Source organism: Monodelphis domestica, chromosome 7, assembly GCF_027887165.1.
Source record: "Monodelphis domestica isolate mMonDom1 chromosome 7, mMonDom1.pri, whole genome shotgun sequence".
NCBI lineage: Eukaryota > Metazoa > Chordata > Mammalia > Didelphimorphia > Didelphidae > Monodelphis > Monodelphis domestica.
This window is the reverse complement of record NC_077233.1, coordinates 135,292,345-135,318,346: the sequence shown is the minus strand read 5'-3', so window position 1 is coordinate 135,318,346 and position 26,002 is coordinate 135,292,345. Positions and strand designations below refer to the sequence as shown.

The 26,002-nt window shown below is 36.1% G+C and overlaps 1 protein-coding gene across 4 annotated transcripts in view; it reads left to right on the top strand.

Moving 5' to 3' along the window:
* The window catches only part of XPO6 (exportin 6), a 111,145-nt gene that overhangs the window by 36,300 nt on the left and 48,843 nt on the right, over positions 1–26,002 (top strand). For 2 of the 4 annotated variants that reach the window (XM_007499472.3, XM_056805509.1), the window contains exons 7-13: positions 7,461–7,914; positions 8,018–8,047; positions 8,223–8,292; positions 9,688–9,724; positions 11,441–11,474; positions 11,652–11,778; positions 19,570–19,679. In XM_007499472.3, coding sequence (XP_007499534.1) covers positions 7,461–7,914; positions 8,018–8,047; positions 8,223–8,292; positions 9,688–9,724; positions 11,441–11,474; positions 11,652–11,778; positions 19,570–19,679 — 862 coding nt within the window. The remainder of the gene's footprint in view (positions 1–7,460; positions 7,915–8,017; positions 8,048–8,222; positions 8,293–9,687; positions 9,725–11,440; positions 11,475–11,651; positions 11,779–19,569; positions 19,680–26,002) is intronic. The other 2 variants (XM_007499473.3, XM_056805510.1) reach the window with 1 other exon arrangement.

Genomic DNA, 26,002 nt, shown 5'->3' with positions numbered 1-26,002 from the left:
TCTGGCTCTCTATCCACTGTACAACCTAGCTGCCCTTGGAGGTGGTTATTTTTCACTAGTCACATAACCATTATGTGTAATGCTATCTAGAATATTTCCCCTGTACATATTACTAAGACTAGGATAACAGCCAGGTCTATATGACTGATGTTTGAAGATAAAATATATCCTGGAGACTTGGGAAATATGCATTAGGTTTATATGGTCTTTAAAGTTCCTTCTGCCTTTAACTTAAAAAATATATAATTGTTATTTTGATATTTATTTTCAAACATGGCCCTCCTGTAGCCATCCCTTATAACAAAGAATTTAAAAAAGAAAAACAGCAGTGCCATAAACCTAAATGAATACAGAATCTGTTAGTATATGCAGTGTTCTACACCCATATTCCCCCCACCTATCCAGTGAAAGGGAGAGGAAGGTGCATATTCTCAGTTTTTCTTTGGGAACAGGCTTGGTTGTTAAGAAGTAATCAATTTCTTTTTTTGGACTTTGTTTTTACATTGTTTTCTTAATTCTACTTCTCTATGCATCAGTTTTCATGCCTTCATATTCTTCTCTTATGGTCTTCATATATCTTTCTAATGCTTCAGTAATATTACATTACATTTGTGTTATCCATTTATTTAGCCATTCTTCAATCAATACATTTCTGTTTTGTTTCTAGTTCTTTCTTTGCTACTACAAACAATTCTGCTATATAAAGATATTTTTTTGTATGTGAAGCCTTTCTTTTTTATCTTTGATCTCTTGGGTATATATTCTTATTAGTAGATCTCAGAGTCATTGAGGACAGACATTTTATTTACTTCTGCATAATTCTAAAGTATTTTCGAGAATTTCTGGACCAATTTAGCATTCTGTCAATAGCATGTTAATCTGCCTGCCTTATGACAATATCTCCAATAGTGACCAGTCTCATCTTTAATCATTCTTGCCAATGAATGCTGTGTATGAGGTGAAAATCCAGAGTAGTTTTGTTTGTATTTCTTTTAATAGTGATTTTGAGCAATATTTAATTTGGTTGATAATAGCTTGCAATTTGAGAACTTTTGTTTTCACTACCCATCCTGAATTTTGCTTCATTTTATATTTTATTTATTTATATTTATATTCTTTTATTTGTTGTTACTCATGCCTCTAGTGAAAGTGAACTTGAGAGTATTTGGGGCATCCAGTGAGTACATGTACTCATTTGTGCACTAATTTTCTTTATTTTTAGATGTTGAAAGGAGTGAGAACTATCAGGAAATATCCTCCCTTTGCAGTTTTAGAAACCCCAGTTCTGGGATGAATGGATAGTATTCATACTTGGACAGAATTATATTCTCAACAAACATTTTAAAATAGTAGTATGTCCCTTACCTTTTGTCTTGGAATCAATACTATGCAGAAGAGTGGTAAGGGCTAGGCAATGGGGGTCAAGTGACTTGCCCAGGGTCACACAGCTAGGAAGTGTCTGAGGCCAGATTTGAATCCAGGACCTCCTGTCACAAGGCCTGGCTCTCAATCCCCTGAGCCACCCAGCTGCCCCCCAATAATAGTCATATTATGATTCTTTGTAGTATGAGCCATATGTTAAGCATATTAAAATGGTGGTTAAATCTTTGTTAAAAAAACTTAAATATTAATTTTAAAATAGCTTTTGTATGACTGTCCTGTGCAAACTTGTTCTTCCTCAGTCTATAAGGTTGAATTTTAATTGGTAAATAACACCAGAAGATAAAAATATCATTCAGCTGTGAGGAATGCCAGGCAAAGTCTGAATTTCTCTGGAGAAATTCTTTGGATCAGATTTCATTTTTGATAAACATCATTATAGTTGAATTGTTAACTTTGGTTAAGTTTGCATTAAAAATGTGGCATACAGTGTTAATAAAAGCAAAGTTCTATTTAAAGGTAGCAGTAATGTTACCACTTTGATGACAGATTGGTAGATTTTATTCATAGCTTAATAGAAATTTTTAGAGTGGGAAGGGCCTTTCACAGAGCATCAGGTCTAGGTATTTCATTTTACAAAAGAAAAGTCAGGCCCAGAAAAAGGAAATGACTTGCCAAAGGTCAAAAAATGAATTAGTGATAGAATTATAACTAGATTCTCTTTTCATTACATTGTGTTACTTTCAAGTTGAAATTGTTTGTGGTTGATATCTATTGTATGTGTTGTTTAGTTGAATGGAATTCCTTTTGCATTTATTTTTCTTTGTAAATGGTTCACATTAAATTGTAATTATACATGAGGCCTGTCTTGGTTTTTTGTAGCATTCTGATTTTCCTTACAGCTATAATTTTTGCTTCATGTAGTCACATTTCCTTTTAAAATCTAGCTGCTTCAAGGAGATTTCAATTTTAGTGGAGATAAAGGTTCTGGAGATATAAAGGAACTTCTATTCCTTGGTTTTATTATTTTTTTTTCTGTTTTTCTTCAGCATGGATTTTGTATATGTGTACTCAGTCTTGTTCAGCTACTTCTCCCCCGGGTCAGGATGTTAAAGTGCCATTTCCATGTCTGTGTATAATAAAGCCAGGTCCTGATTAGTGCAAAGGATCCCTTAAAGTGGTCATAATATTCAGATTAATATTGACTATTTCCATCGGACTGGAGCTAATTATTATATTTTATTTCAATGTAACTTTGGATAGTTCGAATTAGAATTCTTATAGCTACTTCAGAGGATTCATTATTCATATTAATCAGAACCTAGCTGTGCATTATGTGTTGAGGTGATGGAGTCCAGAGGAGATGGAGTCCAAAGTATTGGTTCCACTTCCATTGATGAGAATAGATTGCTATACAAATGTTGGTATATCTGTGTATTTTCTGTTTATTATATTTTCACTTAAAATGCTATTGGGATGATATTTTGTAATTTAGTTCCATCCTATGTTTTAAACAGAATGATTTCCCACCTACTTTTGCTGTTTTGTTAGGTAATAATGCAAATAATCTTCCACTGTTCCCTCCCACCATATTTTGTAAATAAGTTTATATACTCTAAACTAGCGTTGGCCTTGATTGCAGTAAATCTTCTTAGTAAGAAGAACAAGTATTTGCTCCAACAGGTGGTTTCTAGGCTTTGGTTTTCCTTTTGCTTTATATCAGTGAAACTTCTTTAAGAATGGTTATTTGTATGAGAACATTTCTGTAGAAGTTTGACTAGAATAGAGTAGTTACCATAAGACAGAATTCTTAGTCAATAAATTAATAATCTCTTAGTTAAATGAAGAGAGATGGCAGCCAAGGGCAACAGTAGTTTAAGATATGAAGAACAGGGTGAAGACACAGATCAAAATATGTTTGCAGAAAGTGGGCTCCATGTAAGGCTGCATGAAGCCTTTAGAGATGAAATGGAAAGACCACAATTCAGATGAGAAAGGGCATAGACAGACAGCTCTGTCAGTGTTTGTATAAAAAGTTCTTTTCTCTGTAGGTGATAATCAAGTGACATAACTGGGTCCCTTCCCATCTCTAGTGTGCTTCATGAAGGTGTAGTGATGCTACTGAAGCAAAAAGAGGTGACAAGGCTGGAGAAGACTATTCCTAGAGATGGAAAAGACGCAGTCTTTTACAGTACTGAGAGATCAGTTTTGAAGATAGCAGAAAAGAGGGATGGAATAATAGGGAAAAAAATCATACATAGTTTTACTACTGATAAAAATCAATGTAACATTTCCTTTTTTATGGAATGCAAAATTTAGTAGTAATGACTCACTTTTTTTAGTACTTTTTAAATGATCATTTCAATTTTTTTTTTGGTTTATCATTTTTTTTAATATATTTTATTTGATCATTTCCAAGCATTATTCGTTGAAGACATAGATCATTTTCTTTTCCTCCCCCCCCCCCACCCCCCGTAGCCGACGCATAAGTCCACTGGGCATTAGATGTTTTCTTGATTTGAACCCATTGCTTTGTTGATAGTATTTGCATTAGAGTGTTCATTTAGAGTCTATCCTCTGTCATGTCCCCTCAACCTCTGTATTCAGGCAGTTGCTTTTTCTCGGTGTTTCCACTCCCATAGTTTATCCTTTGCTTATGAATGGTGTTTTTTTCTCCTGGATCCCTGCAAGTTGTTCAGGGATATTGCACCGCCACTAATGGAGAAGTCCATTACGTTCGATTATACCACAGTGTATTAGTCTCTGTGTACAATGTTCTCCTGGTTCTGCTCCTCTCGCTCTGCATCACTTCCTGGAGGTTGTTCCAGTCTCCATGGAACTTCTCCACTTTATTATTCCTTTTAGCACAATAGTACTCCATCACCAACATATACCACAGTTTGTTCAGCCATTCCCCAATTGATGGGCATCCCCTCGTTTTCCAGTTTTGGGCCACCACAAAGAGCGCAGCTATGAATATTTTTGTACAAGTCTTTGTGTCCATTATCTCTTTGGAGTACAGACCCAGCAGTGCTATGGCTGGGTCAAAGGGTAGATATTCTTTTGTCGCCCTTTGGGCATAGTTCCAAATTGCCCTCCAGAATGGTTGGATCAATTCACAACTCCACCAGCAATGAATTAATGTCCCTACTTTGCCACATCCCCTCCAGCATTCATTACTTTCCTTTGCTGTAATGTTAGCCAATCTGCTAGGTGTGAGGTGATACCTCAGAGTTGTTTTGATTTGCATCTCTCTGATTATAAGAGATGTAGAGCACTTCTTCATGTGCTTGTTAATAGTTTTGATTTCTTTATCTGAGAACTGCCTATCCATTTCCCTTGCCCATTTATCAATTGGAGAATGGCTTGATTTTTTGTACAATTGATTTAGCTCATTATAAATATGAGTAATTAAACCTTTGTCAGAGGTTTCTATGAAGATTTTTTCCCAATTTGTTGTTTTCCTTCTGATTTTAGTTATATTGGTTTTGTTTGTACAAAAGCTTTTTAGTTTGATATAGTCAAAATTATTTATTTTACATTTTGTGATTCTTTCTATATCTTGCTTGGTTTTAAAGCCTTTCCCCTCCCAAAGGTCTGACATGTATACTATTCTGTGTTTACCCAATTTACTTATGGTTTCCTTCTTTATGTTTAAGTCACTCACCCATTTTGAATTTATCTTGGTGTAGGGTGTGAGGTGTTGATCTATTCCTAGTCTCTCCCACACTGTCTTCCAATTTTCCCAGCAGTTTTTATCGAATAGTGGATTTTTGTCCCAAAAGCTGGGATCTTTGGGTTTATCGTATACTGTCTTGCTGAGGTCGCTTTCCCCCAGTCTATTCCACTGATCTTCCTTTCTGTTTCTTAGCCAGTACCAAATTGTTTTGATGACTGCTGCTTTGTAATATAGTTTAAGGTCAGGGACTGCAAGGCCCCCATCATATGTGTTTTTTTTTTCATTATTTCCCTGGATATCCTTGATCTTTTGTTCTTCCAAATGAACTTTGTTATGGTTTTTTCTAAATCAGTGAAGAAGTATTTTGGTAGTTCAATGGGTATGGCACTAAATAGATAAATAAGTTTGGGTAGGATGGTCATTTTTATTATATTGGCTCGTCCTATCCATGAGCAGTTAATGTTTTTCCATTTGTTCAAGTCTAGTTTTAGTTGTGTGGCGAGTGTTTTGTAGTTGTGTTCATATAGTTCCTGTGTTTGTCTTGGGAGATAGATTCCTAGGTATTTTATTTTGTCTAAGGTGATTTTGAATGGGATTTCTCTTTCTAGTTCTTGCTGCTGAGCTGTGTTGGAGATAAATAGAAAAGCTGATGATTTATGTGGGTTTATTTTGTATCCTGCAACTTTGCTAAAGTTGTTGATTATTTCAATTAGCTTTTTGGTTGAATCTCTAGGATTCTTTAAGTAGACCATCATGTCATCTGCAAAGAGTGATAACTTGGTCTCCTCCTTGCCTATTTTGATGCCTTCAATTCCTTTATCTTCTCTAATTGCTACTGCTAGTGTTTCTAGTACAATGTCAAATAGTAGAGGTGATAATGGGCATCCTTGTTTCACTCCTGATCTTATTGGGAATGCATCTAGTTTATCCCCATTGCAGATGATATTAGCTGTTGGTTTTAGATATATACTGTTTATTATTTTTAGGAATGACCCTTCTATTCCTATGCTTTCTAGTGTTTTTAATAGGAATGGGTGTTGTATTTTATCAAAGGCTTTTTCTGCATCTATTGAGATAATCATGTGGTTCTTGCTAGTTTGCTTGTTGATGTGGTCAATTATGTGGATGGTTTTCCTAATGTTGAACCAGCCCTGCATCCCTGGTATGAATCCTACTTGATCATGGTGAATGATCCTTCTGATCACTTGCTGGAGTCTTTTTGCTAGTATCCTATTTAAGATTTTTGCATCTATATTCATTAGGGAGATTGGCCTATAGTTTTCTTTCTCTGTTTTTGACCTGCCTGGTGTTGGAATCAGTACCATGTTTGTGTCGTAAAAGGAGTTTGGTAGAACTCCCTCTTTGCTTATTATGTCAAATAGTTTGTATAGTATTGGGATTAACTGTTCTCTGAATGTTTGATAGAATTCACAGGTGAATCCATCAGGCCCTGGGGATTTTTTCTCAGGAAGTTCTTTGATGGCTTGATGGATTTCAATTTCTGATATGGGATTATTTAAGAATTCTATTTCCTCTTCTGTTAGTCTAGGCAGTTTGTATTTTTGTATATATTCATCCAGATCATTTCAACTTTTAAGGTTTTCAAAGAAATTGTGCTCATAACCACTCTCTGAGATGAGAAAACTGAGGCCCTGAAAGATTAAGTGTCTTGACCAGAGTCTCTCAGACAGTAAGTGTGTGGTGAGGACAGAGATCTGAGATATCTTCTGGTTCCAAGCTCAGCACTTCGGCTATTATGTGACACTGCTTTAAGGCATGTGGGGTGGGGGGGTAGGTTTGGAGAAGTGGAAGTGGATATGTACACTTCATAGTACAAAATGTGAGCATCAAAGCATAATATTTGAAATCCAAAGAAGGAAAGTTTCCTTTGTCTAGGATATGGGGAATAATTCATGGAGATTGCTTTGAACTGGGTTTCGAAGGATGGGTTAGGAATTTAACCACAGGAAATATGGGAGTAAGCATTCTGGGCATAGTGCATAGGCAAAGACACAGGAGTGATAAAGGTTTAGATGTATATGGGAAATGATGTGTATTGGCTAGTATATGATATATATATGTCACGGGGGGATAATGTGACATACAGCTGGAAAGGTAGGAGGGTAGGAGAATGAAATGGTTTGTCATGAACATACAGAACTAAAAATTATTTCAAGGAAAAATCAGAATTAGTTTTCTTTGTTATACTAATAATTTTTAAAAATTTCATGTTTTATTTTAATCTTATTAATTTTGAATATGTATTCTCAGGAGGAAAAACTAGCATGTGTAATAATTTTAGAAACTGATTGAGAATGGTTATATTATTGAATTGTTTTTATTCTGTAATGATGATTTGGGTGTAGAGTCTTTTTCAATTTTTCCCCCCCTAAATTTTCAGGTGATCTGTTAAGTAACCTGTTGCAGAGTCCTAGCGCAGCCAAACTGTTAAATCAGCCAATCCCTATCCTTGATTCAGAGAGTGAGTATATCTGTTCTCTGGCTTTGGAGTGCCTGGCCCATCTCTTCAGCTGGATTCCTCTGTCAACCAGCATCACCCCATCCCTTCTTACCACGATATTCCACTTTGCTCGATTTGGCTGTGACATTCGGGCCAGAAAGATGGCGTCAGTCAATGGCAGCAATCAGAACTGTGTCCTTGGTCAGGAACGTGGCAGACTTGGTGTTTTGGCCATGTCTTGCATCAATGAACTCATGTCCAAGAACTGTGTGCCTATGGAATTTGAAGAGTATTTACTGCGAATGTTCCAGCAGACTTTTTACCTCCTGCAGAAAATCACCAAGGATAATAATGCTCATACAGTGAAGAGCAGACTAGAAGAACTAGATGAAAGGTAAGAGAAAGAAACCATAGTAGAGTAAGAATTATGTACTCAGAAAAGGTTATTATGGTTCATTGCTCTTGTGCATAGCGTCTTTAATCCTCTTTGATTTCAGAATTTGGAGCTCCAAAAGAAGAGCAGAAAGGTAGGTGTTTGTGGTAAGTATAGGTCTCACTGTAGCTCAAAGGGCTGGGGTGGATAAGGGGAAAGGGACTGATTTTGACAAGTGATTGTGGTGGTTCTAGGTTTTGTTGTATTTCCCATATTCCTCCCCCTCCTCTTTCCTCCTCTTCCTTTCTCCCTTACTTATTTGACTACAGGTATAAGGTGGTTCGAGAACTGAAACTGCCCCTCATTCATAGCCAGGAACATCAGAAGAGGCACATGGAGGTACAGGAATATTACAATCTGCCCTTTTTCAGTTGGTGTTGCCTTTTAGTTTTTAGCTTTTTTTTTTGGTACGTAAAAGGAAGTGGCCAGGACAAAGAAGTAGTCTCAGTTTTATGAATATTAAATCTTAGTGAATTGTCACCAAAAGATAGACACATTTACATGGAAAAGTTTACACCTTCTTTATCATTCTTTTGAATGAAACCCAGAAATAAGACCATGGGTCTTTATTTTTCCTTTTGCCTACCTCCCCTTTAAAAATCCAGTTGAGGATAAATGGAAGCACTTTGAGTCAGGGTCTAATTCTTTCTTTCCCTTGCAGTGGGATGTCAGTTATGTATCTTGCACCTTTCATGAACAAGATGCTACACTGCTGTGTAAAGGCAAGAGGGAAATTGGATGCTTATTTTAAGAACATTCATGTTGAGTGTGTTTGGAAGCCTCCAAGTGGGTGTTTTATATTGAACTAGTAGGCATTTACAGATTGCCTGGAAGCAAAAATGCTTATTACTTTAGCTAATTTCCCAGGCCAATTTTGATTATTATATCCAGTTGAGGAATTTGTGTCCTTTTAATTACCATTAGCAGTTTTGTTTTATGAGGTTGTTACTGTATGATATGTAAATATACATGCATGGAGTTGTGTAATTTAGAGATTAGTTTGAAATTTTGAATATTGATTATATAAGCTTAATTTTATTAAGTTAAGAGAAATAAAACTGGTGTAAGAATATACTGTCTATCTATTCCAAATATTAAACTTTGTATACATGTGGAAATAATTCATATCCTGTTAGGGTAATAAAGTTCTTTCCTTCTAATTTGATATGCTTTGAATTAGCAACTTGACTAATCAAGTGTACCAGTGCTTTCTTGAAACAGTTTTTCCAATATTTTCTTATTTTAATTAGAAAGGCTTTCTAATGCTGCTCTAATTATTTATAATAAGTCAGTGAAAAGATAGTTGTCATGTTGTAATTTAAGTTGAAATGGTATTCTCTAAGATATCTTACTTTTTTCTTTGAGTTCATTATTTTTGTCTTCTCAGTTTTTACTATGAGACATGCCATTAAAAATAAGTTGCCAAATCTGGCCTCAGACACTTCCTAGCTGTGTGATCCTCCTGGGCAAGTTACTTAATTTCAACTGCCTAGCTTTTATTACTCTTCTGCCTTGGAACCGATACCTAATATTGATTCTAAGACAGAACGTAAGGGTTTAAAAAATAAATTAATTAACAAATAAATTGGCTTGTGTATTACTCTTAGGACAGTGCTGTTGTCATAGCCTGAGCTTAGATCTACATAAAAAATCATAGTAGTTTATGTGTATATGAACTTTAAAGTTAACTTTTTTTGCTTCCTTTGATTTTGTATTTCAATCATATGCTTCCAGTTGCACTGTGAAAGGCGAGCTCTGCATGTACAGACAGGTGATATGAAAAATACTGTGTGCTTGCTTTATGACTCTTCTGAGTCTGTTATAACAAATTCTAAAAAAAAAAAGATAGTCAATTTTCAGTTGTTCAGAAGCTGCTTAACTGGGTTCTTTGCTTCTATTCTATCTCTTTACAATTTCTTGTCTCTTAACTCTTCCACTGTTCATTAGCACCTGTACCAGAAGGTGGGCAAGGGAAGGAAAATGAGGTGAATGAAGATTAGTTAGTATTGTTGCTTGATCAGGTTTATTTAATTTTTTAATAAAGAGGTTGGCCTGGACTTTAATGAGGTTTTTGTATTGTACTGTATTTGTTTGTGCATTCAATCTCTGTGCTCCATTAGTTTGCATGACTGAGAATTGAGTGTATTTTCTAAGGAACAAAAAATTGAAATGCTTTAAATATACACATACAAATTTAATATAGAAGGAGCTAGATTAGGGTGGAGGAGGTTCCACTCTTGATCGATTGGAGAGGGACCTTTAGACAGATCTCTTTACTTGAGTAATATAAAAGGAGGAATTTTACCTATTCAGTACATCTGGAGATTCTGATGAAAGGGACAAATAACAGCATAAAAATACTATTGATGTTAGCCTTCCTAAATATTTGGTTCAGTGATCCATTCAGCCTTTTTCCTTATGAAATAATTAATACCGTATAACTTGTAAATACTTTTATTTCTATGTATGTTTTCTAGAATTAATATGGGCCCTAAAATAAGGCATGGCCAACCATGATCAAGTTGGTTAGGGTTCCTGTGACATTGGTCATCTCAGATGGCCTGAGAACTGAGTAAAGTGAAGTTGTACCTACTATTGACTGCAGTTAGAGATTTCTTTTACTAGTAGACTTGCCTGATTCTAGGACAGATGATTCTTTGTATCTTTTTAATTAACACTAAAAAAAAAGTTATCCATCTCATTTTCCAATCACCTTTTGGTATTTAGGGGCTTGAAATGACAGTTTCTGAATGTGAGAGTGATGTGCTGTGCGTTTAATCAGAGGATTTTGTTATCCTTGTTGTTTTGGCACATGCTTATCTATGAAATGGTCATAGGAGTATCTTTGGATTTGGGGTTGGGGTAGCATCATACAGTGGAACAAATACCGAATTGGGGATGGGGTGGGAAATCTAAGAATCTGAGTCTGTCTCATTCCTGCAATTAGTGAGCGAGTCAGTCATTTCACTTCTTGAGTACTCCCAGATTCCTGACTCTGTGAGCTCTAAGGTCCTTTTCAGACTCTAATGTTATGATTTTATAAAATGACAGGTTGTTACATCTTTCTAAGTATTAAAAAATTTCATTCCTGTTGGAAAAAAAAAAAAAACTTTGGAGATAATTGGGGCATTAGATATCATCAGAAATAAAAGAACAAAATATATTTGGATTTCAAACCTAGATCTATTTTAGTAGCTTGTTAACCCTTTTGAAGATCATCAGCTTGTCTCTATGGTTTTTGATATTTATACTTTCATAATTATGCCTTCTAACTAATGAATTTTCACCTATAAATTTGAGTAAAATGCTGTTACCTTGAGTTGCTCTATACAAGTGATATGACCCACCTATCAATTGTTCACTCATTTTACTTTCATTTTATTTATATGGGTCATGCCACTTCAGTAGTTGGGGAAGTATGAGAGTAGTTGCTTATCAGAAGGCCTTATTATCTAAGCATTAAAGTTACTTTTCTGCTATGTTTCAGGTGTTAATGGAGAGAAGGGTTGCGTGTCCTGTAGGTAACTGATGCAGGCTTTTATGTTTTAAACTGAAAATATTTTGGTTAAATCAGTGTGTTTTGGTAATGTAAAAAGGATTTGGGCTGTTTAATCTTGCATTTCATTTATCTCATTAAGTTATTTCCATTGAAGGTAGACTTTGAGATTTTTACATTGTAATCTTTTTTTCTTATTTAGCTACATCGAGAAGTTTACTGACTTTCTTCGTCTCTTTGTGAGTGTCCATTTGAGGAGGATAGAATCCTACTCCCAGTTTCCTGTGGTAGAGTTTTTGACACTGTTATTCAAGTACACATTTCATCAGGTATGGCATGAAATTACAATTTTTATTTAATGTTCATTGTTTAAATAATATATTTTTACTCTTAATATTGCAAACCTAAAGTACTGCATTATGTTAACTTATTTGAAGTTCTCCCATTTTATAGTTAATGCCATTAAGTTGGAAGGGGAGAGAGAACTGAATTTTTTAAATACCTTAAAATTGGGAACTTTATAGAGCAGAGGAGTCAGGATTATAGACATGCTAGGTTCTAATCTTTCTTTAGTGTATTACTCTTCTTGAGAAAATGAATCCAGTTTTGTGAGTTCCTTCCATTCCTAGTTCCTGCACTTCTGTACTGAGTATACCTCATCATCATTATCCCCTGGTTTCTACTTCTTTGCTCCTGTTCTGACAGAAAAGGTGGATCTGCCCTAACTTTTTGCCTCTATAATCCTGTCTTCTTCCATTTCTTCCAGGAGCTTTCACCCCACATCCCATTTTTGACATCTTCATTTGTATTATTACTGTTTTCTTTTCAACTGTTGGCAAAAAAGCCTGGGTCTCTGTCTTTTTTCAAACAAAAATCAAGCTGTTTATTTTTTCTTCCTGATGAGACCACTCTACTGAATGAAACTGTTGTCTTACATGGGTTTTCTGGTTGTTCATTGTACATGACATTCCATTTCTGAGTCTGAGCTTTTTTACTGGCTGTGTCCTATATTTGGACACATTTTTGCTCTTTCTCATCATCTCTTGCCTCTTAGCATCTTTGGCTTTCTTTGTGTCTCAGTTAAAGCCTTGCTTTTTGCAAGAAGCCCTTCCCAGTCCTCTTTATTGTCATTTTTCTGAGATGATATCCAATTTATTCTGTATTTATTTCATTTGCATATAGTAGTTTGTATGATGTTTTCCCCATTAAACTCCATGCTTCTTGAGAGCAGGAATTATCTTTTGTCTTTCTATTCCTAGAACTTAGCACAGTGCTTGGCACATAGTAGGCATCCAATTGATGACTAACTGATTTAATCCATTTGTACAGGTTTTCCTGTAAAATCCAATTCATTGTTTCTTACGTTAATTATATTTATCATAATTTGTTTAGCCACATTAATTTTTTTCCCCAGTACTTTGCTATCACAAAAACCATGTTGTGATTATTTAGGTGTGAATGGATCTTTCTCCCCACCTTCCCCCCAATGTTTTGGGGGCATATACTTAATAATAGCATCCCTGGGTCAGAGAGTATAGATATTTTACTTATTTAACTCAAAATTGTTTTCCAGAATAATTGGACCAGTCCATAGCTCCATTAACACTTTATTGTTATTGCTTGTCTTTAATCAACTCCCTCTATTATTGACTTATATTTTTTGCCATATTTACCAATTTATTGTGTTCAGGGTGTAGTCTTAAGAGTCGTTTTGTCTGTATTTCTCCTTAATTTTACTTATTTGATTGTTAAATGGTCATGTCAAATGATTGTTAAATAGTTTGCAGTAGATTTCATTATTTTCTCCCTTAGATCTTCTGTTGCTCCAAATTGTCTATTTCTGTTTAGGGCACCATGACCATTATGATATGCCATTAAAAATAAACAAAACCCTTACCTTCTGCCCAAGAATCAATACTGTGTATTGGTACCAAGGCAGAATAGTAAGGGATTGGCAGTGGGGTTTAAGTGACTTGACCCAGGTCACAAAGCTAGTAGATACGCCATTTTGCAATCCTCAGCTCTTTTACAGTCTACTTTCCAGCCAAAATTGGCTTAGTTATTTGATATTTCTCTAACTCAGCATTCCATTTTCTCTTTGTTTGACTTTATTTTAGGTTATCATTTCCTGGCATTCATTTTCTTTAGGGCTCATATCAGGTGCCCCCCAGGTTTATATTTACACTCACTACAAAAAGAAGTACTTTAATTTTGTCTTCTCAGAGCTGGCATGGTATCTTGCACTTAGTGAGCATGTAATAAAAGCTTGTTGTCAGGTATCTAGTTAACATTGGATAGAGTACCAGGACTGAAGTCAAGTGAACCTGGGTTCAAATCTGGCCTATTCACTTCCTAGCTCTGTGACCAAGTCACTTAACTCCATTTGTCCTCTTAAAAAAACAACCTTATTGACTTAAGTTGAATTTGAGAACTCTACATTTCATCCAAACATGACTATACTTGTTGTTTTTGAATTCAACATTCCATATTCCACCTCCATGCATTTATATAAGCAAATATCTTATGCCTCCTGGAAAGTGCTGTGTTCAGATCTCTGTCACTCAATAAGCTTTATCTTCTTTTGTGGCTCATCTCAGGTGCTATCTTCCATAGGCAGCAGGCCTCTCCTAACTCTTCTACTCCAACTCTCCCAGTCATTAGTGCTCTATCCTTATTCAAATTACCTTGTATTTACTAATATCTGTATTTTATCTCTTAGTAGATAGACTATAAGATGCTTGATGGTAGGGACTGTTTTATTTTAGTTTTTGGAAGGCTTGTACCTTGCCACATAGTAGCCATTAGTGAATATTTATTGAATTGAATTAAATTTTTTGTAACTGCAACTAATTTCAAATAGATTTAAAAAAATATTCTTTTATGAGGTCGGAAGACATTTAGAAGGAGAAAGGAAATTCAGGATTTGGTATAACATTTGTTCAATTCTGAAGAGTTCATAGGGCATACTTGTGAGAAAAATGTTATTGAATGGTAAAGATGAATTTAGGAGGATTAGAAGGGTGAAGAATTGAAAGATTTCAACTGTAAAGGGATTTCACAGAAAAAAAAGGAAAAATAGTTATGTGTAAGAGAAGAGCACAGAGCACCATTGGTAGCTTGGAGGTCTTGGGAGGAAGATATTATTAACCTGTTGGAAATGAAGTGGGGATGTAGATAGTAGAAGTTGAAAAGGTTGAAGATGGGTATATAGAGATTGGAAGAGACAAAAATATTTGAGGAATTTTAAATAGGAACTGAGGTTCAAGAATTAGAAAGAACCATAGAAATTATATAGTCCAAAAGCTGAGGAAAATGGCACCAGAGAGAACTAATACGGCTATAATCACATAGGCATTAAGTGACAGAATTTGTAATTATGGCCCCTATTTCCATATCCAATTTTTTTTCCAGTGTAGCAAGAACATTAAGTTAAGCATTAGAGAAGAGTTTTCCAAATTAATTTTGTTTGGACTTGAAATATATTGACAACTCATAAATGGGAATGTAGGAGAATGGAATGTCCATTGGAAAAGGAGGAATTGGAGACATTTTGGAACTAAATAGGGGAAATAAAACTTATTTATATACCAAAAAATTACTACATGCTATTTTTGTTATTGTTGAATATTTCACATTTTTGAGGGAAAATGCTGATAGCATTGAACATTGAACTTTACTCATATAAGCTCTATTCTCCTTATCTAGAATTAGGACCATGGTTTGGGAAGTCAGAATTTGAGAAGAAGAGGAGTACTAAAATTAGAAAACAAGAGAGTGCATATAGGAGGATAAGGTGAAAATATTTAGAAATCTGACTCCTAGTGCAATATTAATTTTCCAGATGACTCTTAATTACTATGTAGGATAGAAAACAATTTAAGAACTAGATTTAAAAAAAATTTAAAAATTCAGTTTGAAAGTTTGAAGATAGAATTTTTGTATCTTGGAAGATATCTAGGTATGTGGCCATGAAACAAATATCTTTTTCTTTTCTCTCTCTACCTTTAGTGTGTAGCCAGCTGAGCTTCCTCCTTGTGAACTCAGCCTCCTACATTTTACTCTTTATTTTTGGTTGAGTGTGGGAGTCTATGCTCATTGTCCATCCAGAATTCTATTCAAGGGGTAGAAGAAGGGGGCATATCTCTGAAGCTTGCCCTATACTGGTATGCTTTTATATAAGTAGCCTTGTTCCCTGATTTTACTTTCAGCTTGCGTGGGAAAAGGTATAATCAAACTTCGCAGGTTTGTCTTCCTCTTAGATGAGAAGCTAAGGAGGCTTGAAGAATGCCCCATCTCTCCAGACCATCAAAGAAAAGTGTTTCTTTACAAATGGAAAAAAAAAAGACACAGGGTCACAGAATCCTCTGATTCTGAGATATCAGTGGGAAAACAAGAAAAGGGATCTTGAAGAAGCAAAAGGGAGGAATTCTGACTTGTGTCAGGAGATTGGAGGGTCAAAGATTATGACAGATGAGAAGGGAATGAGACTGTTGGGTGCCAAGCACCAGACAAGAGGGTTCTTCTCCCATGGAGCAAAGAGCTGAAGCAGCTGCATTGTGTTCCAAGGAATAATGATGTGGATCCTCAGATGTTGGCAGGTGAGCAATCATCCAGTAAAAGTAAGAAGAAGAAGAAGCAATTAATGGCAACTGTTTGTCAGCCTGATTAAAAATAGTGAGATGTGATGTCTCTCTCCAAGGGATGGATCTGGAACCACCCAGGGAAGTTCTCAAGACTTGTTTCTCTGCATAACTACTGTCCACACCTGGTGACTTTATTTGGTTACAGATGCTGATGTCGGAATAACTATAGAAAACATTCCTAAAGATTATGAAATCTTAGGAGAGAAGCAAACTTTATGGGACAGAGATGGTATTGATGTCATTGTTGTTGATCAAGGGCTTTTGAAGAGAGCAATGGATTTGGGAAGTACACAGCTGGTTAGATAGTGTCTGAGAATATGATTTGGATTTCTGAATTGGGGTTTCAAATATAGGAATAATGTGCTCTTGGCTAAAGATGGTTTGCATTTAAATATTATTGTATTTGCTTGAAGTTTAGCAAATCTGATCAAAAGGACTTTAAGTTGAAGAGGAAAGTTAAAAGAAACTATCTAGATAACCTAGAGCAGCTATAGCTCTCAAAGAAGAATAGTAGAGATATTCTGATGTTCTAAGAGATAAACATCCAAGAAAACTAATAAAGCCATAGTCTTGGATGTCTGTACAAAATATGACTAAGAAAACCAGGTGGCAGACTATCACACATACACACATACTTTGTAGGATGATACCCATGATTGGAATATGGCTCTGGAAAGGTAGACCTTATTCAAAAGGAACAGGTTAGGGAAAGAGGTTTAACAAAATGGTATATTTAGAAAATTCATGTATGTGAGGAAATCCAGAAATTGGTAAAATTTAAGAATTGGGGTTGGGAGGTGGGGAGTTTGGGAGAGAGTGTCTATGAGCTTTTGTGTGAAAATTAATGAAGGTAGAAAAAGTAGTAGTATTATGATCTGTATATACCACAGACTACCTGAACTCTAATGCTACAATGGGACTTTAATCTTATTTGTGGATATGTTCTCCAGTGATATGTTTTTTTAAAGCTGTTTTTGGGGAAAGAGGAGAATCAAAGAAAGGTTATCTTTCTGATACTTGTAGTAAATGAATATAAAAGAACAATACTGGTAAAAAATCTTCTGAACAAAACTGACTTTATTGTGAGAGCTATAAATCTCAGTTTCGATACCCTCCCAGAGAAGCTAAGCCTTATCAGCTAATAGGTATTTATATTTTATTCAAAAGATTACACAAATTCATCCCAGAAGGAGTCTGCCCAGCTGGATCTTTTTTCCCCAGTGGGACATCTTGAAAGTGGAGCAGCTTGCCCTATCTGTATGGCAACTTATGTAGCCTCTGTTCCATATATGTTGCTATAAAGACAGCCAAAATCATTCTGTAGCTAATTGAGAAATCATAAACCATAGCCTCAGGAGCATCTGGACACATTCCAGGATGCTGGAATTTGCATGTGCAAACTCCTTGGCAAGAATTTTTTTCCCCTACAAAGCACTATAGGCAACACTTTTTTATTTTACTCAGCTATTATTTATTGATTTGTGATTTTCATACACAGCTAATAACTAGGATCATTCCTTAGAACTTCTCACTAAAATGCTGAATTTTTAATGGGATTACATGCAGATGGTTTAAAGTTATAAGGAGACATTAAACTATGAATACAAATTGAAGTTCCTTCATTAAATTATCCTTTACATGAAATGATGATAATGGACAAGAGATAAGATAAAGCATTTTCAATTATATTTTATTTTTCTTTGCCAAGGAGGATGATCTTTGGACCATAGTGATCAAAATAGTAAAAGGCTAATAGGGAATTGATAGCCAGTGCAAAAAGGAAGATGGCAAGAGTCACCAGACTCAGATGAATTATGTTCTATAGTATTGAAAGAACTGATCAGTGTTATTCTAGGTCATTGTCAGTGATCTTTGAAATATGTAGAAAACAGAAGAGATATTCCAGGTTTAGAGAAGGAAAAGTGGTGAGCCTTAGGGAGCCCAACTGTTAGTAGGTATGACCTAGCTGAAGATCCAACAGAGAAGAATGAAGAGCTATCAAACAAATAGAAAAATCAGGAGTAAATGGTGTCATGAAAATTCAGAGAATGAGAACAGTCAAGATTGTTGGTCTACAAAGAATTCTAGAAGGATGAGGAATGAGAACAAGGACATTATATTTGACAGTTTGAGTGATCATTGAGGGTCAGCTAGATGGCTCAATGGATAGAAGAACCAGGCTTGGCGATGAGGGGGCCTAGGTACAAATTTGGCCTCAAACACTTCCTAGCCATGTGACCCTGGGCAAATCACTTAATCCCAATTGCTAGCCCTTAGCTAACTCTTACTGCTCTTCTGCCTTGCAACTGATGCTTGGTATTGATTCTAAGACTGAAGGCAAGAGTAAAAAAAAAAAGAGAATTGATACCTTTGGAGAAAGCAGTTTCATTTGAATGATCAAGTGGGAAGTCAGACTGTAGAGGGTTTAGAATTGAATGAGAGGAAAGGAAGTTGAGGCACTAAGCCTAGATGACTTTCTCATGGAATTTAGCCATGAAAGGGAAGAGAGTTATAAAGGATTTTATGGGGAAGATCAGATCAAATGAAGTGGTGTTTTTTTTTTTTTAAGTATGAGGAAGTGTTGAGCAAAAGGCCTCTTCCACAAAGTGATCTAAGTATTCTTGTGCATAATGACTGCAGCAGCATGATTTGGACTAAGCCCACCTACTAGCAAGTATAATAATGAATTTTAAGCCCTTTATGCTGATTTTAGAAGCACAAACTTAAAAGAGATTTGAAAGAGGACCAGGTATAGAAGAAAATGGCCTTAGCTGTTAACTACTATTTGTTAAAATGCATAAATGGAGAAAGGTAACTGGATAACTTGGAACATCTCAACAAACCCCTTCAGGATTATTTGAAAATGAACATCTTTTGTTGGATTCAGACCAATTTATTGGAGCTCACACTGTTTTCCTTGGCACTTCTTTGCTTTTAGTATCCGTTTCTGATTATTGGAGTTTGAACTGGTTTCCCTGATGTGAACCTACTCCCAGCCTCTGTACTTCTGGCTGTATTTTTGTACAGTTGTGTGGATCAGGCAGAAATAATTGATTTTCTTTATTATTTTTGTAATCTGGAGACCTTTTCAGATATTTTCTGGTGTATGTAGGAGAGTTGTGCTCTTTGCCGAGTTTTTTACAATAACATCTGAATCAGAAGTCTTAAATTCAGGTTTTTTTTGGTCCCTGAAACAAACCTTTGATTTTAGAAGATTCATTTATTATTCTCCATAACACTACTAATACATAGCATCTATTAAAAGATTTTCTCCATTACTGTGTAAAATTTTTTAACTTGGCTTTCTAGAGAAAATTTGATTTCATATATTGGAGGAATATTTGTTCAGGAGTTGCATGCTTTTGTTTTTAATTTTCTAAAGTAAAAGTAAATAAACATTGATTGAGCATGCAACCTTTAAAAAAAGCATTTCCTATATTTGTTAATTTCATTACCTGTATTTCTTTTGCATTATAGCCCACCCATGAAGGATACTTCTCTTGTTTGGATATCTGGACCCTTTTTTTGGACTACCTGACTAGTAAAATTAAAAGTCGTTTGGCAGACAAGGAAGCTGTACTCAGCAGGTAAACAATTAAAATACTTATTGCTAGAAGCTGAAATGGCAATAATTAGTATTCCTCATGGCCTAAAAGAAGTGACACTGAAAGAATCTCTTATGTTGGATGAGATCATGTTAGCTTAAAGTAGCTCACCAACATGATATTGGGAATTGTTCCGCAGAGAAATTCTCGGCGCTGATGCAATACACCATTTTATGGTTAGTTGCAAGGTTTAGCATACTAGTTAAACAGGCAAATTCAGCATAAGGATTGGTAAACTCTTTAAGATATTGCTTGACTAAATTTTAGAATATTTATGTATTAGAAGATTAAGTACCATAGCATTTTTTAATTGATAAAAGCTTAGCATATCTCCCAATGAGGTAAACAAGAACTAATTTTGGATCACAGAAAAATTTTCATTTCCTTATTAAATTATATACAATATTGGGCAGAATTTAGATTCTAGTGGTCACACTTCTGAAATGTTAATAATATAAAAAAAGCAATAGAGTAGAATTTTAAACATAACTAAAAACATTGGCCGTTGTCTAGTATATATTTTGCCAACACATGAGCTAACAATCCAGGCACCATTTTTTCCTAGCCCAGATTTTAGCCCATTACAGTGGAAATTTATTTAGATTTTATATAATTTGTAGCTATCATATTTTATTTGTAACTCATTTACATAGAAAATATTAGGTAGATGTATTGCTTAGATATGAAAACTGGCCTCTCTCTGAATGGATTGCCTTATACAGGTAGTAAATTCCCTGTCATTGGAATTGTTAGGTGTGCTATAGGGGCGCTATATATGGGCAGTTTGGACTAAGTGACCACCAAGGTCCAATCCATCTCATACAGTTGTAAATAAGGTATTGAGATTAGGTGTTATAAACTACACTTTAAAAAAAAAGTATTTACAATACAAATATTACCATTTACTCTTTTACTCTTGAAATGCTGCCTTTATAGTTACAAAAAGTAAGTCCCAGGTTATCATAATGTTGGTTCAAATGTAGTTATTGCAAGTATATCAGAAGTCCTCATTGCAAAGTAGCAGTTATTTTCTTCAGCATAATTCTCTTCAAAAATTATAAATGTTGAGGGGGAGTCAAGATGGTCAAGTGAGATCTAGCAGTTTTGCCTTAACAATGACTGAAAAAGAGCACCAGATCCAATTCTGGTCAGGAAAGCCAAGGAAAGCCAAGTGAGTTATTTTCCCAACTTAGGGCAGCTTAGGAAGAGAGACAAAAGTCTACAGACATTGAAGTGGGGACTAACCAGGAGTTCAGTGCAGCACCAATAGTGGTACCACAATGGGCCTGCACCCAGGAGCAATAAAAAGATTGAACACCTGGGCAGAAAGCGATCCTAGGGGCCACCCCTCTACTAGCCTTGGGAACAGAAGAGGTACCATCTGTAGCTTTGTTGCCCATAACCCCAGTTCCAGGTTGCAACATAAAATCCAGGCAGAGGGGAGCAATTATGGTCAAGAGGGAACAGAGGACCCACTTGTCTTGAGAAGCAAGGAATGAGTTCCAGAATATAGCCCAGTGATTATAAACCCTAGAGGAACTCAGTTCTAACCTTTAGCCCAGCACAGAAGTCTACAGTGGAACAAACCAAGCAGTAAATCAAAACCAAGGTGGGGGGGCAAAGGGGGCAGCCCCTGCAGTTCAGCCTCTCGCAACTAGCAGACTCTAATCATTGGGCTAACAGTGACTGTATCTAGCAGCAGACTCTGTCTTTGTCTTTCTCATATACACATGTGTACACACATATGCAATACATACGTACACATGTACACACATATATACACATACACACTTATATGTAACACCCCTCTGCTTTTCTATATGCTGTAAGCTAAGCTCCTTAAAGGGCAGGAGCTGTTCCACTAGGTATTTATATAGCTCATAGTTGATACAGTACCTAGCACATATTGCTAAATAAATGCTTGCTGACTGATACCAATGACTTTACCAAAACCACAAAATAAAGTATTAAGCCACTATTCTTTAACAAGCTGAAAAATGTTGTCACTCCCAAAGTAGATTAATGTGTTCCATATTCATCTAAATTTGCTTTTAAAATCTAGCCCACGGCTCCATTTCCTTGGTGCTGCTCCAGAGTCAGTATTAATCAGTGTTCTATTGATTAATTGTTGTTCAGTTGTTTTCAGTCATGTCTGACTCTTTGTGACCCAGTTTGGGGTTTTCTTGGGAAAGACATTGGAATGGTTTACATTCTTGCTCCAATTTGTTTTACAGATGAGGAAACTGAGGCAGACAGGAATGATTAAGTGACTTGCCCAGGATCATATATACCTAGTATGTGTCTGAGACTAGATTTGAACTCAGGACGATGGATTTTCCTGACTCCAGGCCTGACATTCTTATCTATAGTTGTCTGGAGGCTTCAAATTGCCTATTCTTCCATGAGGGGAAAAAAAGAATTACTCTAAAGGATAGCTGCCTGGTCTTTATCAGACAAAAAGAGAAGACTAGCGCAGCAGGTGTTAATCATCATCTAACTTGCTTAGTGGTACTTTCAGTAATGATTTGATATATTGTCAATTAACAAGATTAACATCCCTGACCTCTCTGTGAAATAGGGACTGTAACAACTCCATCTTTTTCTAAGGTTCAAGAACAGTGATGGTTAGAGACCAAGGGTGTGCCCCTCTCCCCATCCCCAGGGGAGGGAGGAAGTGCTCCCATTGGGCTGCTGGGCAGAGGGGTGGGTAAAGTGAAAAAAATGTCCTCAGGTGTGATGGAGAGGGGAAAGGGAGGGAGTAGCTCATCCCTGAGTCCCTCTGGCTTTCTAGTAATGAACTCTGAGAGGGGGATTGGGGGAGTGATGGTCCCATGCCCACAGGACTCTGTGTGCCCTCTCTGGTACACATGCCATTGGTTTGTCACCATGGCTCTAGAATTAAGTTACATGTCATACTATGTCTGCTAACTTTATACCCTACAATGCCTAGAACATGAAGTAAAAGCTTTTAAACCACAAGGGACAGGATGTGAGTGCAGTGTTTGTGGTATAACCACACCCACATTTTCAAATTAAGACATGAAAATATTCAAGAATACTTCCTGTAAGCAGCATTTGCTACTGAAACTCTTTCCAAAAATGTAATTAAAAAACATGAATGGACCCTTGGTCTCTATGGTGCTGCTTCTTGGGAAGTATTAAGTATAATTTATCTGATTAAAATTAAAAAAAAATTCAATTTGGAGAAAATAAAATGGAGTAAACTCTAGGAATACCAATATAGTAATTTCTAGAGGTTGTTTTTCTTTTGTAGGTGGATACTGCAAAGAAATTAGATGCTTGAAGTAAAAAGATCATTATCTAGGGAGATGTTCCCTGGCAATACTACAACCTCAGTGTCAATGGATAGAAGTAGGGAGGAAACAAAGGCAGGGCTCCTGATGGTCTAGTTAGTATGTTCCATCACTTGTTCTTTTGATTGTTAACATTCCCATCACTCTGAGTAGTCTCTCCACTGTTATAAGCTTCTATGGAGATTCCTTAAGACCTTTGGAATCTGGGACAAAATTTAGGTGTAAGGAGAGAAGGAGACAAGCTAAACTATAGATGCTTTGGGGTTGCACACAACTAGGTAACTAGCAATAAATATCCTAGCAGTTAAATATACTTAACAGGATAAACCACAGACTAGTGACAGGGTTCATTTATGTATTTGTTTGTTTACCTTCTTGTTGTTACCTTATTGTTACCTTCTGCCTTAGAACAATATACTTGGAACCAATTATCAGTTCTGTACCTTATGGCCTAAAAGAAAATATGTCTTAATACCTAGTATGTTTGATGTAATGTCATGCCACACCTTATTCAGAATGACAACCAGATAATCAACAATGAGAGAAATACTTGTTCAATACAGACTACCAAGTTGGGATAGAAACCTAGATATTTCCTTTGTTGAGGGTAAAATTAGGGTTGTGGACTGGAATATATTATTTTAGGGGTCGACAGGGATTTAAATTCAATCCCAATAAAATACTCAAGTCAGTTTGGGATTTTTATGGTGGCTTAATTACAACAGTAGGAAGAAATTAAGAAGAAGAGAGAGGAAAGGGAATAAGATTTCTCTGGCCTAACCTAAACCAAGGGAAGTTCAGAGGCCTCAGCCTCTGAGGCTAAATCTAGCTTGGCTTCTATCCGAGATGTCTTCTCTGAGACGAGGGGCCTTCCTCAGAGGATAGTGCCTTTAGGAGATTAAGGAAAGGAGGAATCAGTCTAACCACTCACCAAGGTTGCTCAGGGAAGATGCCTCACCTAAACCACGCTACAGAGCAAAAACGCCTCAAGCATGCCAAGACACCCCCCAGAGAGCTCCCAACACCGAGGCATGAGCGAGCCCAATGTCTCTGAGAGCGAGAGCAAGAGAGAGAGAGAGAGGAAGTGATGCAAAATATATAGGCAGTTCTTTACATCACTTGTACCTCACATGTACCAGTGGTAGCTTAAGCTTGACGTAGGACAGCCCAGGGGATATGTCAATTGTTTCTGATTTGTCACTTGCTAGCACGTGTGGGTCATAGGCCATCCTCCTCACAGTTAATCCTTAAGTGGGGGTGTATACCTTCCTGGTTGCTATTCTTCTAAAGACTAAGCAGGGTGGAGTAAAACTAAAATTCACACCTTCTAAGCTGAATGTTTTTCAGGAACAAACTGGTTTTGGTGACAGGAGCATTTTCAAATTACGGCAAAACCAATCATTATGAGGTGATAGAGGTGATAATATTTTCTCAAATAGAAAGAAGGGACCTCTAAACACACTCTTGGACTGTACTATATAACTGACAAAAGAGAAAAGTATTGGTCTTTAAAAAATAGAAACATTCAAAAACATTACTGATTTAGAGGTGATGGGGTTTTGCATTAGGGAGGAGGCTCTGAAGATAAGGAATATATATGTCAATGGATTTGGCAATTGATTGGATATGTGAGTTGAATGAGAATGAAAAGTCATTAAGATTATGGAACCCAAGTGACTGGAAGGAGAATGATGCCCTTTGAGAGTCATATAGAAGAAACTCAAGAGGAGTGGATTTGAGAGGAGAGATACATGTTGAGTTTGAGATGCCCAGAAGGTAATTGATGATGTGGGCCTGGAGCTCAGGAGAAGAGAGTAGGGATAGGAGTCATCTGCAGAGATGCTAATTGAGTTCATGAGAGCTGATGAAGTCACCAGTAACATCTATGGTTAGCAGCTTGTCTTGAGTTATAGGGAATCAAGAGAGAGAAATGGCAAAAAAGTGCAGAGTCCAACAGGAGAAGAAGGAGGGCTAACAGCATTACATGCTGCAGAGATGTTGAGACTGAGGATTGAGAAATATCCATTAGATATGACAGTTATGGGATCTTTGGTAATTTTGGAACAGGCAATTTCAGTAGAATGAAGTCAGAAGTGCAGAGGATTTAGAATTAAGTGAGAACAGAGGAAAAGGAAGTCCCAGTGTGTAGTGAAGGCATTCTTTCTAATAATACCAGTGGGGAATTTGACTAAAAACAATGAGAGAATAAAAAGATAGGCAGAGATTCTACCTCTAATAGGTTCTAGAAGGAGCTTAGTTGTTGACCATGATTGTACCTTTGCATTTCTGGGTTTCTTTTATTTTTCTACTTCTACTTGAAATCTATTTCTGTGTGCAGCAACTATGAATAGATTTTTGATTACTCAGCTTTTATTTTTGGTTAAGTTGTTCAAGCTTGTTGTTTGGTTAGAATGGGTATGTGAGAAAATTACATGAAAACATTTTGTAATTTGCAGAGTATTATATAAAGTGTAAGGCATTGATTGACTCTTCTGCTTTTTTCTTTCAGTTTTATGGTATAGGGGAAAGATCACTGAACTTGAAAGTCACAGGACTGAGTTCAAGGACTTTTTGGTCAGATCATTTTTCCTTTCTGGCCCTCAGTCTCCTCATCTGTAAAATGAGGGGATTAGATACAGATGTCTGATAAAAGTCCCTTCCACTTTAAATTCTTCTTGCAAAATAAAATGACACTATTGATATTTTAATTAAATTAAATACTTGGAGATGGCCTAATATGTGGTTATTTTAGCAACTGATTCACTGTACTGATTAATTTTAGCAAAGGGCATTTTGACGCAGGGTTAAAAAATAACTCGTCTGAAATAAAAAGGCATTACTTTTTGGTCTCCTCTTTGTTCATTTGCATGTGCTGACTTTTTGTTGTTGTTAATTACTGTGACAAATAGAGATTAAAGATACTATCAGGGTGCCTACAGGAGGTTCTTCAAAATTGCCTGTGTCCAGTTTTCATCAATGTTTCCAGTTTTT